This window comes from Bidens hawaiensis, unplaced genomic scaffold, assembly GCF_021521415.1.
Source record: "Bidens hawaiensis isolate Kalapana, Puna unplaced genomic scaffold, B.hawaiensis_p1.1 tig00023423_1, whole genome shotgun sequence".
In the NCBI taxonomy this organism is placed as follows: Eukaryota; Viridiplantae; Streptophyta; class Magnoliopsida; order Asterales; family Asteraceae; genus Bidens; species Bidens hawaiensis.
In genome coordinates, this window is record NW_027493679.1 from 311,462 (window position 1) to 328,804 (window position 17,343).

The 17,343-nt window shown below is 35.7% G+C and overlaps 2 protein-coding genes across 2 annotated transcripts; both read right to left on the reverse strand.

The window, feature by feature from the left end:
• Positions 1 to 12,780: 12,780 nt before the first annotated feature.
• Positions 12,781 to 14,269, reverse strand: LOC143567523 (F-box/FBD/LRR-repeat protein At1g13570-like). Its single transcript, XM_077053924.1, has one exon. The coding sequence runs from the start codon at positions 14,235 to 14,237 to the stop codon at positions 13,623 to 13,625; it is 615 nt and encodes a 204-aa protein (XP_076910039.1). The 5' UTR covers positions 14,238 to 14,269; the 3' UTR covers positions 12,781 to 13,622.
• LOC143567533 (F-box/FBD/LRR-repeat protein At1g13570-like) lies at positions 12,859 to 13,598 on the reverse strand. The gene is made up of 3 exons (XM_077053933.1): positions 13,494 to 13,598; positions 13,240 to 13,398; positions 12,859 to 13,167 (listed from the first exon to the last, which is right to left on the reverse strand). The coding sequence occupies exons 1-3, from the start codon at positions 13,596 to 13,598 to the stop codon at positions 12,859 to 12,861; spliced, it is 573 nt and encodes a 190-aa protein (XP_076910048.1).
• Positions 14,270 to 17,343: the final 3,074 nt, after the last annotated feature.

Genomic DNA, 17,343 nt, shown 5'->3' on the forward strand with positions numbered 1-17,343 from the left:
TCACTATTGAAGATTATTTGTAGGAACCTTGGATATTGTAAAAATCTTTTCTTTTCAGCCTTCTTCAGGTTTCCTACTAATCCTTCAAATATCATCTTCGAAAAATTGAAAGGTAGATCATATATAATTCCCACTGTGGCATTTGCCAAGTCATGACTCATCAAGGTCCATGATCCCTTCCTTGGAGCAAATCCGTGTATCACATGATGAATAAGAAACCTGAACAACATAGGGAACATACCCTTCTGAAACTGTCCATCGTGTACATTTCCTTGATATCCATTGTTTCTTCAAATATCTTCATTAAGTGAGGTGTGCTGAAATTGATGGAATTATGATCACCATCATTCAACCGTAGACATCTTCTTATTATCCTTTCTGTAACGTGTATTTCTTTTCTAGCAACGGTTGCTTCGATTCTTTTACCATTGATGTCTTCAACCAGTTCTGTAGATCTCCAGAAATCTAAAGAATGATTTCTGTAAATCACAAGGCTTTCAGTGAACGCGAAACTGACATTCGACCGTGCCATCCATGTTGTCATCCTCGCCATCGGCTCATTATCAGGTGTGACTTTTAACAGTGCACACATATTGTGTTTTGGTTTGAAGACATATTTGGGTTCATCGTCTGCCATATCTGAATCACATAAACAAACATATTCAAAGTGAAATTAGTCATAAAGTTCATTACTTTAAATAATTTCAAGGTATAAAAATGAAGAAGAAAGAGAGAGAAATCATCAAGAACCTGTTCTTCGACAAATTTATAACCTAAACACATAAACAGAGTATTAGTAATCAAATACATAATCAAAGCCCATTATAGTCTAATCGTGGTCGGAAAACACATTATTATTGCTTACCGAGTCGGAATTAGATGGCTGGTAAAGTTATGGTTAGGAATAATAGAATGTGATAAGTCGGTTTGGGTTTCTCTGCGAGTAAGCAGTTGCAGTGGAAGGAGAGAGAGGGAAAAATAATGTTGAAAATTTTGCCTAACTCCCTCTTATATACCTTTTGAAAGTGGATTTTAAATGCTTTTTGTCATTTTGTGAATTATTAGCTGTCAAACAGTAACATTATCCACTTGATATTAAAAACAATATTTATCTTTTAAGTTAATAAAACCTTACTCGGAATTATTCTTTTCAAAGTCTACTCGGTATACATCCACTTACAAAGCTTACCCGGTCAAACTTTGCTTGGAGCATATTCATTACTTAATTTACAAAGTTTGCCCGAATACATCCATTTTATAAATCTTGCCTGATCAAGTTTAATTAAATTAAAGTTAAGACATAATGAAGAAAGCTTACCCGAAATACTAGATTTCTTGAGAACTTAATCACAAGACAAATAATCAAGTATGAACATCAAATAAACATCCTAGGAATCAATCAAGACACCCGTATAAATTTCTCAAATTTAAATTAAAACGCTTAATCTAGCATAAACTCTATCAACATGAAAATCATACTCAAACAAACATACTAAGAGACATATTCAATCAAGTATACTTGGAAACAAAGTGTGCCCGAGCAACCTTCACAATGTTTTATCGTGCCCGAACAACCTTCTTATGCAAAGTATACCCGAATAACCTTCATATTGTATAAAGTGTGCCCGGAAAAGGATTTCTAGCAGACAGTGTACTCGAAAAGTTAAGTTTTGAAATTACCAAGTATATTGAGGGAACAAAAGTGTACCCGGAATATAAAGTGTGTCCGGAAAACAAAGTTTGCTCGAAAACACTTGTAATTTCAAAGAAATCATAAATACACATATCACAGAGCATGCTAGGAATGAAATTAAAGCACATAAACATTTAAGTGTGCTATAGTCTAAAATTTCAAAGAGCTTGCCCGAAAATCCTATGTTAGCACTAAGCTTGCTAGGATAAACACATTCAATCATCAGGTATGCCCTTACTCGAGGGAATTTCAACATGTCAAACCATACCCGAAAATGACAAACTTAAATAATAATATCTAAGTGTGCCTGGAAAGATTAACAAACCTTTCCTAACAACATATTCACATAAATCACAAAGCTTACTCATTGTACTAACTTAAGTTCACAAAGTTTGCTTGAACTCACAATCAGCATATAAAATGCAAAGCTTGCCCGAAACAAGAATGTCTTGTTAAAAGCTAGCTATACCACATAATCATCTCAAGACTTCAAGCTTGCTCGGGAAATGAGTACAACAGTGTACCTTACCCGGAAAGTGTAAACACTTCAAAGCATGCCCGAAAATCATAAACTTAGTCAAAAAAGACTAAGCTTGCCCGGAAAGGTCATAAATCATCAAACCTTACCCGAAGTAACATATTCAAACATATTCAACTGTTTTGTGCCCGGAAAGGTTATAAAACATCAAACCTTACCCGAACTTACATATTCAGCCAATTAAAGGCAAAATGCAACACTTTTTGACTTAAACCACTTGTCAAATTTATATCTTTCATTAAAGATCATAGTTTAAGAGCAAATGATGCATTTAGAGATCAAATTTCAGTTGTGTTTCTCTTCAAAACAGTTTCTTTCTTTAACTGAAAAGATCTCAAGAAAGGGATCATATTGTGATAGCTTTCTCAATACTTCATTCTCAGCATTATTATGACAACATAGATAGGTTAACAGCAGGTATAAACTTAGCATGAATTTCATCTCTTTGGTGATATGATTAAGGTTCAATTTAAGCATAATGCATTAATGGTCAACACGATGCTATGATGCCTCATATCTCTTCTCAAAGCTTATTTGGCTTTCCCCAGATCACCCCAATTTGACTCCAACCTCCTGTATTTGGTCAAAAACTTGTTTTTGTATGACAGGACTTATTGGATCTTTTTGTATATTTTATTTTCAAACATATATAGAGGTTGAGCGTTGGACTTACTGTTAGTTAACAAGCCTTTCATTCAAGATGAGACAGATTATGTCAACATCTTTGTAGTTCTTAGTTGTAATCCTCTTGTTTGATAAAATATTTAAAACACTTATCAACTTTTGGTTGATTTATTCATTCTTCCCCCTGTTTTTGATATTTTCTCAAATTTACTAACACATGTTCTTTGTCATATTTAAAGATGTTTCATTTTAGGTTGACCAAATAACAACAGGCTTGTGTATGACTGGGTAATCACTTTTCTGCCTATCATTTGGAGAGATTTATACTGAGACATGCAAAGACAACTATGTATCTCCACATAAAGATTAGCATATTCATTATGTTTTATAACCTTAGATTTTACATCATCATGGGAAAGCAACCATACATGTTTTTGGGTAAAAAGGGTTTGTACCCAGGCTATAATAAAAATAAAAAACTGGCGTAATGACAGGGTATCAAAACGGCAACAAAAAACACAACCACAAAAACTAGACGAGAGGCATACCACTCGCTAGCCTAAAAACCCACTAAACACAGCCCAATAAACTACAAGAAAACAAAAAACATTAGACTTCTAATGTAGCATTAGGCAGCTTCCAAACTTCCATCCACTTCCTTGAGCTTGAACGAAACCGACTCGAGAGAAGTTTTAATCTGACAATGCCCACTACCGCATCAATGATCTGACTGCAATCCCTCTTTTGATTTTTGAATAGTCTTAAATTCCTTTCCTGCCAAATCAGGTAGCAACTCGCTGCTAAAACAAGTTTAGCAGTAACCACATCCGCCGATTTACTAGAAGCAAAAGACTCGTATTTCACCAAGATATCCCCCCACATATCAGAATATGAATCAATCTTAGCAAACTCACAAACACCTTTCCAGACTTTGAGTGAAAGCGAGCAGCGAAAGAATAAATGACCATGAGAATCAGGTTGAACATCACACAGCGGACATACCTGGCTGACATCAGTTCGGTTCTCCCAATATCTTACCTTATCCTGAGTTTTTAAACGATTCTTAATGATCAGCCACAATAAAAAAGCGTGCTTAGGAATACAGTTAGGATACCATACAACATTAAACCAAGTGACCTTGCGATCCTTAGATCGAATTGCATGCCACATATCCTTAACAGAAAACTGAACAAACTTTCCATTCAAATCTTTGATCCAAACTTCATCATCTTTTTGATTTTGAATTGAAGGAAACTGCACAGAATGAAGAAAAGAATTCCATTCAACCGGCCACCTCCAAATACCCTCCTCAACTAAATTTGAAACTCTGTCAGATAAAGAAAAACCCTCCCGATGGATTGATCTAGTAGACACCATATCAATCAGAGGACGTGTAGTACACCAATTATCATACCAGACAGAAGTAGAGTCACCGTTCCCAATACGAAACCAGAAAAATTGTCTCACCATTTGCCGAATCTGTAAGAGGTTTCTCCAAGTGCAAGACATATTACCCCGCTTTTGGACAGCCCAGAAGCTAACGCCCCGCAGTTTATAAGTATGAATCCATCTGACCCAAAGAGATTCCTTGTTACTAAGCAAATTCCATATATGAGCAGACAAAAGCGCAACATTAAACTCGGACAACCTTCGAATACCAAGACCACCTTCAAATTTAGGAAGGCAAACAGCCTCCCAAGCCACTTTAGCTTTTCCCCGGCAACAATCCCCATTAGACCAAAGGAATCTTCTCATGAGTTTTTCAATTTCAGTAATTAATTTTGCCGGAAGTAAAAACATTTTACCCCAGTAAATATGCATAGAAGAAATAACTGATTTAATTAATTGAAGCCTACCCGCAAAAGACAAACTTTTATTTTTCCAATCAGCTAACCTTCCTCGAACACGATCCACCAAAATCCGGCAATCCTTGTAATAAAGATTTTTTGAAACCAACGGAACACCAAGATATTTAACGGGTAAATTACCTTCAGCAAAAGGGGAGATGTTAAGAATATCTAGTTTGACATGGTTCAGAGTATTACAGAAAAAAGCAGTACTCTTTGGTAAACTAGGAGCCAAACCCGACACTTCCTTAAATTCCTCCAAGCCTCCCATAATAACTTGAACTGACACGGGATCTGCATGGAGAAAAATGAAGAGATCATCTGCAAAACATAAGTTAACAATATCCAAGTCTTCACATTTCGGGTGATAAATAAAACCCGCCGAATTTCGAACCCTACGCTTCAAAATAAGAGTTAGAACCTCCATAATTAGAGTAAATAAGTAAGGGGATAACGGGTCCCCTTGACGCAACCCACGTTTTCCCACGAAGAAACCATGCGGAACGCCATTCACCGAAACTGAGAAAGAGGACGAGGTTACACATGTCATGATCCAATTTATCATTATAGGATGAAACCCAAACCCACTTAAAATCCTCTTCAAGAACGACCAATCAACAGTGTCATAAGCTTTCTGAATATCCACTTTAAAAGCACACCGGGCTGCACCACGATCAAGGTGGTAGCTATGCATCAACTCCTGGGCCAGTAAAATGTTATCAGAAATATTCCTACCAGGAATAAAAGCCGATTGATTAATATCAACTAAATCCTCCAAAGAACCATTAATACGATTTGCAATAATTTTAGTAATACATTTATACACCACATTGCAAAGAGATATTGGCCTATAATCTTTCGGAAGACGAGCATTTCCCACCTTAGGTAATAATGAGAGAATAGTATGATTAACCTCTTTAAGCAATCTCCCCGAAATAAAGAAATCCTGCACCGCCAAAATCACTAACGGACCAACAATATCCCAAGAATTCTTAAAAAAAGCAGCTGAATAACCATCCGGACCAGGGGCTTTATCATCTCCAATATCAAACATAGCACCTCGAACCTCCTCAGACGAAACAGGCCCAACCATACTGTTAGCTTGAGTCGTCGAAAGTTTTGTGCGAAAAAGATGATGATCATCCAGATCAGAAACTGTTCCAATATTGCCAAGAAAGCCTTTAAAATAATTCACTAAAATTTTAGCAACATCCTCCCCATGGAAAACATTTCCCTCCTCATCTTCAATACAATCGATCCGATTACGAGACTGATTAGCTTTGACAACTTTATGAAAATAAGCTGTATTCGACTCACCCAACTCAAGCCACTCCACCTTTGCCTTCTGTTTAAGAAATCGTTCCTCATCCAAAATAGCATCATTCAACGCACTAACTAACACAGCTTGATCCTCGCGCAGAATCTGATTAAACGGATCCGCATCAACACTCCTTTGAACAGAATCCACTTCGAACCGCATTTTATTAACTTTAATACGGAGATTACCCTTGTCATATAACAGTTTACGGAGAGGTTTCTTCAAATTTTTCAGTTTCTTAGTCAAAGAGAACATATAATAACCCTCTACCTCTATGTTCCAACCATCCTTAACCACCTGTTTAAAATCTGCATGTGAAGTCAGAACATTTGAAAACTTAAAAGGCTTCGGACAGAACTTCCTGGACAATGGAATAGAAAGAATAGCTGGAGTGTGGTCCGATATTCTATACGGCAGAAACTCAACATAAGACCCCGGGAAAATATCATTAAAAACCTGGTTCCCCATTATTCTATCCAGCTTCTTCAAAAGACCTGAATCACCCTTTGGTTTTTGGTTCCAAGTGTATTGAAGACCAGTAAATTTTAAATCTAAAATTTCCAGCTCTTGAATACAATCCTTAAACTCAACCATCGAGATATCCCTCGAAGAGGAACTAGAAGTAGACTCATCCAGACTCATAATCGTATTAAAGTCCCCCATCACAATCCACGGCTGATTATTAACCAAATTGTTATGAATCATAAGATTTTGCCATAATTGACGCCTCAAAAGATACGAATTATGAGCATAAATAAAAGAAAAGAAAATTACTTTCCGATCCGATTTAAGACAAATTTGCGTGTGCACCACTTGATCCGATTGAGAGAGAATCATCAAATCCATCACATTCGTATCCCATCCAACAATAACCCGAGAGTACTTTTCACAAACATTTCCATTAGAACTCCAGCTCCAATTACGAAACATCCTACTACATATCCCACTCAAATTTGAAGGTTGAACATGCGATTCTAAAATAGCACATAACGAAATCTTATTTTCAGCTATAACCTGCCGAACCTCACTTTGTTTAGGGGAGCGGTTCACACCCCTCACATTCCAAGACATAGCATTAAACATTATGAACCATTGAAACGGGAGTGCTTGCCCCCTCAGAATTTACCTTAATATTGATCTCATTGAACACTTCCTCAATATCATCATCCAAATCTTCATTGGAACCATCCACATCACCTCTGATTTCTGACAAAGGAGCAAACGAATTTTCATTCCCTTTCTTTTTATCACTACTTTGAGAATTCTGAAACTGTTTAACACGGTAAACGAATTTTGGCTTAGGTTTGGAGAGATGAACACCCTCAATACCCTTATACTCACTACCACCAGCTTTTGATTTATGCTTTCGTTTAACTTGTTGGTATCCCTCCTCATCATCCCCATTCTTCTCTTTCGCAATCTCTTTAACTTGTTTTGGACACTTCCTATCAGCATGGCCAAACGATTTACAAGTATTGCAATGAGGAGGCTTCCATTCATACTCAATCTCCACTGTTTGTTTAATGACACCCTCCCCAATCAACGCTGGAATTCCCACTACTAAAGAATCTTTAAACTCATGATCCGCTTTCAATTCAACCAAAGCTCTAGCATAGCTACTGCGACCCCAAGAATCAACACACATAGATGATGTATAAGAGTCCAGCATGATCGGATCACCAACCTTTGTAGCTAGCATACTTAAACCATCCTCCGTATAAGCAACTAACGGCACATGATGCATTTTAATCCAAACCGGGACACGGGTAACTTCAGATTTACATAACACAGTGAACGGTGTCCATATATTTAAGATAAGAGGCATCGACCTGATTAGCCATGGACCATGTTCCATAACTCTATCCATTCCCTCCTTTGAATCAAATTTAAAAAAGAAAAATCCATCCGCATTCATCATGCACCGTTGTATACCAAATTTAGCCCAAGCATTTTTAACATATGATTCTACAACCGGAAAAGGGAGTCTTTTGTCCAAAAAATAACCATACAATGTATGTTCATACCTTTCATTGACCTCCTTTATTGATGATTTTGGCAGAATCACATCCACACCTTCAACGTTAGAATCTGACTCCAAACACCTAAAGTTTACCTTCTTTTTCTCAGAATTTCCAGATTTAAGAACCCCGGCATAAGAATCTTTTGAACCAGAATTTTCAACACCATCTTTCCTACCAGAATCGCCTTGAGGATCAGCAATCTTATCATCCTCCAAATCAACCTTCAGATCGTTAATATTTTGGGAAACATCTCCATTTTTGTTAACAGAATTTGATAAACTAATATCCTGATTCATAGAATCAAGAATATTATAAGAAACCCTAGTCACCTTTGCATTATGTGGAACCCTAGCCACCATTGGATCAGCCATCACATGAGCAGAAACACCATGATTATGTTTCTTTAAAATACCACGTATCGGAGCACCATCAATGTTCTTTACCTTTGACACGAGATTGACCTCTTCTTTAGACTCCATACTCGGACATCAAAAGCACAAGTGAGGTTAACTTCTGCCAAAAAGACGGAAAAGAAAGCAAAGAAAGAACGAGCAGCAAAGAAAGCAACGAAAGAACGAGCAGCAAAGAACGAGCAGCAAAGAATCGAGCAGCAAAAACCCGTGCAAAACAGAAACGAAAACACCAAGCAAAACCCTAATAAAGAATGACGACAGCAAAGAAAGATCGAGCAGAGTTTAGAACTGAAGGTTATATTCAAGGATTACTACCAATAAGGAATCCGAATAAACCCCAAACCCTAAACCAGATCGATCACAAGAAGAAAATTCATCAAAATCGCCATTCTAGAGAGAGAGAATTAGGGTTTTGACGGCATACTAAGGTCTTTTTAGCCTAATAAATCCATATGATTGGCTAAACAATCAATGTACTATCATTTCCCAAATAAAAACAGTTTAATATTCAATCACCCCAATATCTCTTTATTGGCAAGTAAATGGCTATCCTGTTTGACCAGAAGTGGTCAGCAGAACCAAACATACATGTGAATATATGTCCTTTCAAAGTCAGAACTATTGACATAGTTTTAAGTGAAGGAATAAGAAACAAGTCATAATTGCCCCAAATGCATTCAGTTTTCAGGTCAATGGCTATCTTTTGAATCTGTAGAGATTCTAGGACCAAACATACACAAGTGCATGTCCTTCCAACTGGGCAGATGACATAATTTTCAGCAAAAATAACAACTTGAGTCTCTTCTTTAAAAAAAATCCTTCCTTTTAAGCTTCTTTAAAGCTTGAACTGAATAATCTTATCATATCTCTACACCATTAACAACATGCTCATGGTTTGATCAAAATAGAGTATTTATGTAAAATTCATTGGAAAATCTTCATTTCATCACTTAATTTTGACATAAAACACATTTTGACACAAACAGTTGTAACATATTCAAATCTTAATCAAACATGAAATCATCAAGACAAGTAGACAGTACTAACAATCAAATTCTTACTTATCTTAATAACATCAGAAAATCAGATAAAGCACATATTCAAGCAATTAAGCAATGATATCAGATAAGCTTACATCAACAAGTAATTCATAACAAGAACACTTATCCTGACATCACAAATGCACATTAACTGATAAACATGCAAACATATAAATCCATTCAATCATGTCAAATTTTTCACACATAATCAGTCAAAGCACATAACAGTTAACATATTTAGTAGCATACTCAATTAACATAATTAAGCAACATAATCAAGCATATTCACTAAACATTCAATATGTGTAATCTCTAACAACATAATCAGTTAACACAGAGAGACACACAGCTAGGAACACATCCTTAATCAGATTTCATCAGAGTTGATCATTCCCAGGGCTTTCAGAAGAAAGTTGAACCTGGTTCTATCAAGTGGTTTGGTGAATAGATCAGCCAAATTATCACTTGTATCAACTCTTTACATTTCAATCAAACCTTTTTCACTACAATATCTGATGAAGTGATGTCTGATTTCAATGTGCTTAGTTTTAGAATGTTGAACAGGATTTTTAACAGTAAAGTATGCAGCAGTATTGTCAATAAGAATAGGGGTGTTCAGAAAATTCAAACCATAATCCAGCATCTGATTTTGAATCCATAGAACTTGTGCACAGCAGGCAGATGCAGCAACATATTCAGCTTCAGCAGTAGAGATTGAGACTGTTGTCTGCTTTTTGCATTGCCATGACACTAGCCTTTCACCCAAAAATTGGCATCCTCCTGAGGTTGACTTTCTGCTCATGCTGCAGCCATCATAATCACTGTCTGTATATGCAATCAGATCAAAAGCTTGGTTCTTTGGATACCAAATCCCTAAGTCTGGTCTTCCCTTCAAATATCTGAATATTCTTTTAACAACATTCATGTGGGAGACTTTTGGACTTGATTGGAATCTTGCACACACACATACAGCAAACATGATATCTGGTCTTGTTGCAGTCAGATACATCAGAGATCCAATTTTGGCTCTATAGTTACAATCTTTGTCTTTCAACTTTATTCAAGTTTTTATTATTTAGAGAATAATTACAAATTTAACCTCTATCTTTTGCCTATTTACTCTTTTTAATTTCATTTTTAACCCAACTTCCCCCACGATTTTCAAACGCTCATGACTTTTTCGTATGATAATATTTTTTCTTTTAAATTGCACTATAAAAATGACCGTTTTATCCTCTTTAATTTGAGTATGGTATTGCCATATTTGTTTAAGTTATAAAAATGACATTTTTTGTGGTTCAATTTTGATCGTTTTGAATTAAACCGTGAGCCAAATCATTAGTAATGGTATTTTGTCGTCGAAAACTGAAACCGGAACGTTGAAATTGAAACCAACCAAACCGAATCATTATCAACGATTTGGTTTGTACTTTGATAATAATTTGAGTTTAAAATAAGAATGATTAATCCAAATATACCAACAAACGGTTTCACGATTTCAAATAAAACAATAAACACCCATAAATATATTACATGATTACTAAGGTCTGTGATTCCCGCTGCATCGCGCGGGCACCCGTCTAGTCTAATTAGTATAATTGAGAAGTTTGGTGCCGCAATTTTTTTTAAAATATTTTATTAGTTTAATTTTTATGTTGTATAAATCATTTGATATTTAACCAATTGTGATAACTTGGCATGTTGGTTGTTGATGAGTTTGTTAAAGCGTATAAAATTAGAAAAAAAAAACGGTTTACAAGTTCAAGGCACATCTCTAACAACTTTTGATAAATTTTTTGGGTTATGTTACATAAAATAGGAGAGTGTATGGCTGATCTTCTGAAAGGCCAGTAAGAACCTCAAGACACAAGGCTAAGCTCGGCTTGAAAATCGTAAAATGAGGGAGTGTATGGCTGATCTTCTGAAAGACTCGTAAGAACCTCAAGACACAAGGCTAAGCTCGGCTGGATATCTTCTCTGAACCTCAAGAACTAGGCTTTCTCGACTTAAGAGGACCCTCAAAAAACCCACCGGAAAAACAAAGAAGAGAATATCCCAATTAACCGTCTGTAAAGGATAAAAAATAAAAAACCCATCTACTACACCATTTAGTGATTTAGAAGTCCATAATCTAGTCTTAAGTAAATAAAGAGAATTAAGCTCAAAATGGAAGCTCACATCTAACTATGACCCAAATAAACTATTTTGATCCCCTTTGTGTAAGGTTTCTAGCCTAGAGTTAGAAACGAGAAAAAAGTGATGATAATGTAACATTGTATTTGGACGTTACTAGTTTTCCTACGTGAATTTTTGATTTTTTTAAACTCAAATAATAAGTTTTGGGATTGTCCTCTCGACAGAAGGCGGTTATTGAATGCTTACAAGGTCTTCATGCCGAAGATTTTCTGACCGTTATCCCGATTGATGGCTTGGGCCAAAGCATGTCTGCGCTCGAGTATAGGGCCATTCTTAAGTACCGTTTGATGGTCCCAATGTACCCAGAAGACGAAACATGTCCGATCTGCCGTAAGGCTTGCCTGGATAATTCGGAGAGCATGCGGTTCGTTGCAAGGAGATGCCTGGGTTCAAATACCGACATGATTGGGTGCGGGACGTTCTTTCGGGACATCTTAAGGCGGGCTGGGATATCAGCTAAAAAGGAAGCCCCCGTAAACTTCCTTACACACCCCACGGAAGGGAGATCCACTCTACGACCGGCAGATTGCTCGTCTTTGGTTGGGCCGGGGGAAAACACGCTTGTGTTGACCTCACAGGGGTATCTCCTTTAGATGGTTTGAGGGATAATGGGTTTGTAGCTGGGCAAGCAATGAAAAGGGCTGAAACAAAGAAGGTGGAGAAACATGCTAAAGCCTGCGAAGAGAACCAACATGTTTTTGTCCCTCTGGCTTTTGATACCTTTGGCTCCTTGGCACCGGAAGCTATCCGTTTCCTAACTAGGGTCCAACGGGTTGTGTATAGCAATGTGTCGACTCCAAAGGGGCAGGGGTATGTCTTTAGCAGGTTAGGGTTTGCAATTCAGAAAGGGGTGGCGGCGCAGCTTGTTGCCCGCCTACCTGCTATATTGATGTAATATCTTTGTTTCTATATAAAAAAATATGTTCAATTCAAAAAAAAAAAATCACTCAATAATAATAATAATAATAATAATAATAAGTATTTCTCTGACCTGTTTTGTTACCCTAGATATGTTTTTGATTTTCTTATTGTGACACTCTTTTAACTCCAGGTAAAGTTTTTAGGCAAAAAGACTAAGCATAAAAACAAGATTATCATCATAAATCTCAACAATTGTATTCAAGAAGGTTGAGTGATCTAATCATCGTCTTTGCCGTCGTCATCTACACTAAGGCATTTGGTTGAGATTTTCAACAACGATTTCTACCGGTGATGCATGAGGGGCACTTAAGAGAATGTTCAACATCTTCAACTCTTCGTTCTTACCAACCCTATAGAGTTGCAATTTCACCTTCTTCAGACCGGGTGACCTCACCACGATAAACTTCACAAACTCCATCTCAAGCTTAGAGTTTTCGAAAAATATAATCTCCAGTTCATTCAGATGCTCCAACCAAACATCGGGATATTTTTCTAATATAACGGAATATTCTTCCAATTTATCGGGCTCTGTCTCGTCATAATGTCCAGATCCAACCTACAACAACCAGAGTTTTGTGTTGGTAAATTTTGGCAATAGAATCAAAACAATAGGTTACATGCTATTTACCTGCAACTTAATTTTTTCCAAACTCGGGGAGTATTTGATCAAAACACAAAGAAAAGGCAACCCATAGCCGTCACCAAAACCAAACTCTTCCATACAAAAGTATTTAAGGTGGATTGGTAAGGTTGAAAGCTCTCGTGGAACCGAGTCTTGAACTAACAACTTCAACCATAGGTCAAAACAACAAGTAACAAGCAACGTTAATTTTTTTTTTCTCTTTGAATCATGTATAATGTATGTAAGTGGATGAATAGTACCGGACTCATATAACCCCAAGTAGTCAAATGTTCAATGACAGGTAAACACTTGAATAGCTCCATAATGTTGGGCCTTTCATCGCCTCGAAAATCTTCATCACGCATAAACTATAGAGAAACCTGGAATATTCAGACAAGTTTTAAAAGCAATGAATATACATACAAGTAACAACTTACCAGGCTGAGGATCTTAAGTGAGGGGCAATTAGATAAAAGGTGTAGAAGACTTTCTTTAGACATCATTACTTCATTTAAGGATAAGCTTGTAAGACTACGAAAACCATTATTGAATGGTGGTTGATGGACAAGATCACAAGAATCAAGATTTAGTTCTGTTATGTGGTGCAAGGAGAACAGGGATAACGGTAATCTATATAAATCGGCGTTAGAGAAGTCAAGTGTTAATTTCTTAATGGGATGGTTCCTCGACAGATGAAGTATTATTCGATCTAGTTCAAGGCATGTGTCACCTAACACCGAAAGGATGAACTCGTGGCCTTGGCGCTGTAATAGAATTGGTTCTAAAGCATAGAAAGCTTTAAAACTCATGCACATGTTTTTCCTTTCCCTTTTTATGCGGATAAATGATTTACACTCAACTTTCGGAATCGTGGTCCATTTATGCCTCCATTCCCTTGAGAGAATACTTGTCATTGCCGCGTCTTTAATTGGTAAAAGACATAGAATGGTGTCTATTATGGGTTGAGGAAGTGTGGTGATTATATCCAATTGTTGAGCATTCATCTCACGCTGCAAATCGAGAAAATCAACTTAAGATATAAAAAAAATATTGTACATATAAAATAGGAATACAATACAAACCTGCGTGACAATCAAGTGGATTGACAAACGATGGATGTCTATTTATATTTAGGTTATAAAATATATAGGCGAAACATGTGTATTTGTAGAGGTGGCATTATGGAGTTGGGCTGGGTTGGATTGAGTGAAGGGTCAAAAATTGATATGGGTCCGAATGGGTTACTTAAAAGTATTTTGTTTCTTTTTTTTTTCTTTTTCTATGAATGGTGGTTAACTATACATAAAAAATAAAAATGAGATTAGTTTCTAATTACGCGTTTAGCCTGTTTCTGCGTTCGGTTACTCATTTGTGCATTTCGGTACCGATTAGGCGTTTCATTTTGGTCGGTTTCAGTTTCAGTTTTTTCCCTTTAATCGGATTTTCGATTTCGTTCCAATTCAATTTTGATTTTTTTGGTGTTTTGTTTCGGTCGGTTTTTTAGGTTTCAGTTTAGTTTGGTTTTGTTTCTTTTAGTTTTATTTTTGTTCGCTTTGGTTGGTTTTTTTCATTTTCGAATTTTTTGTTTCGTTCCTTTTGTTTTGTATTCGTTTTTTTTTGTTCCTTCAAGTTCTTAAATAATTTAACAGTTCTGTAATGATACTCATCCTATATATATATATACATATATATATATACATACATATATATATATATATATATAAAGACACCAAAAAAAATCCATAACAAGGTTTACTTATCGAGAATGTAAAACTTAACGGTGTCGCTACATATAAATAACATTTGGGTATTATTAATACTAATTACAATAATTTGTATTCAATCTAAAATATATATAAAAGAAAATATAAAACAAAACTGGGTCGGGGGGGGGGGGGGGGTTTGAACCCGCGCCCCTGACCGGTACACAGACTCACAAATAACCCAACAACCACATGAGCCAGTGGCTCAGTTGTTAAGATCTTGAAAATAATTGTTATAATCAAAACTGTTAAATCCCAAATCAATCAAAAACCCTAAACTTTCAATCGTTCAATCCATTAACTGTTAATCCAACTAACGTTAGGGCTATTGATCAGTATCAAAACGCGATTTCAAACATGTATTTAATTACCTTTAGCGAAGATCAGATGTGTGATAATTAGTATAGACATCAACGGCTATAGGGGTTCTAGATCACGATACACACGGCAAAGATAAGTCAATTGTTTATGCGGTTATTGACGGCGAGGTAGAGAAGATTGTTTCTTTAGTTTTAATTGAGTTATGGTGTACGTTAAAGGGTATAACGATAAACGTGTTTTAGACGAATTGTTCATATAAGCAATACGCATAATTTTGATCCTAGTTTCCTAATCCGAGTGTCTGTAAGGGCCAAATTAAGTATGTACAATATGATGCCTAAATTAAATCCAAGATTGAGACGAGAATTTAGCTTCAAGAAACATAACGGGTACGGGTTTGGTTTCTAGTTTGCGGATAAGGATCTAGTTTAATGGGTTAACGGGTCAAGATATAATATAATATGTTAATATTGCAGATAAACGTGTTTTAATTGAGTTATGGTGTACGTTAAAGGGTATAACGATAAACGTGTTTTAGACGAATTGTTCATATAAGCAATACGCATAATTTTGATCCTAGTTTCCTAATCCGAGTGTCGGTAAGGGCCAAATTAAGTATGTACAATATGATGCCTAAATTAAATCCAAGATTGTTTCTTTAGTTTTAATTGAGTTATGGTGTACGTTAAAGGGTATAACGATAAACGTGTTTTAGACGAATTGTTCATATAAGCAATACGCATAATTTTGATCCTAGTTTCCTAATCCGAGTGTCGGTAAGGGCCAAATTAAGTATGTACAATATGATGCCTAAATTAAATCCAAGATTGAGATGAGAATTTAGCTTCAAGAAACATAACGGGTACGGGTTTGGTTTTTAGTTTGCGGATAAGGATCTAGTTTAATGGGTTAACGGGTCAAGATATAATATAATATGTTAATATTGCAGATTTTACAACTTGGTCCTTCAAGATTTAAGATGAAAACAACAATGGGTTAAAGTTTAAATTTAGGGTTAGATTTGAATATAAATCAAAGTTAATTATATGTATATTAAATATATATATATATATAAATAATAATAATATAATATTTATATATCTCGATAAACATGATGTTTTTATCAAAATAACCTGAACATGGAAACAGGTCGGGTAACGGTTAATAAAATATTAGTTTAAGATCCGAGTGGTTACAGTTTCCCCTACTTTAGGGAATTTCGTCCCGAAATTAAAAGATACTATAACAAATCCATTAGATTTTTGAAGAAAATAAAATTTTAAATAAAATAAAATATATTATAGCACAGAACTTTGAATAGTTAAAATAACGCTCTGAATGCAAATCTGATAAGGGCACTAATATATAGGATGTACCAGCAGCGTATCCACCATGTCCTTATCATTTCTACATTTGTATAGTTATCCCAACTACTCTAAATTCTATATTATGACACACAACTTTACGCTTCATGATTTCCATGCGAGGACTTCGATAATTATGTTCCGGACCATAACTATTGTTATCGTCGGATGGTCCACATGATTCGTCTCATCATGTGGGTTTACAAAACATTTGAGTAAAAACATGATTTTAAGGAAACAAAAATTTTTAAGGAGCTTTATTTAGAACACTAGAAAGTCACCAATGTATAAAATAATTACAAAAGTTGCAGGAATGTTAATATAGCAAGAAATTTTAAGACGACTTTTAAACGTAAAGATATAAGTATTTAAAGTTTAAGAAGGGTAGCTTATAAATAGTTAAGGTTAATGGAGGTAAAGAAATAAGATAGAAGTAGGCTTCAATAAACAATAATTTAATCAAAAAAAATTTTATTTATTATAGGGGATAAATTGTCCAAATACGGAAATAAGGCCATAAGGAGACGTTACAATACATAATTAAGAATAAGACAAGATATGGTAAGATAAGATAAGGAAATCAGCAAAAGTCTTCGGGGTCCTTGAATAATTTAATTGACGTGGATCCGCAGTGACTCGGGTTCGAACCCAGGTCTCCATGA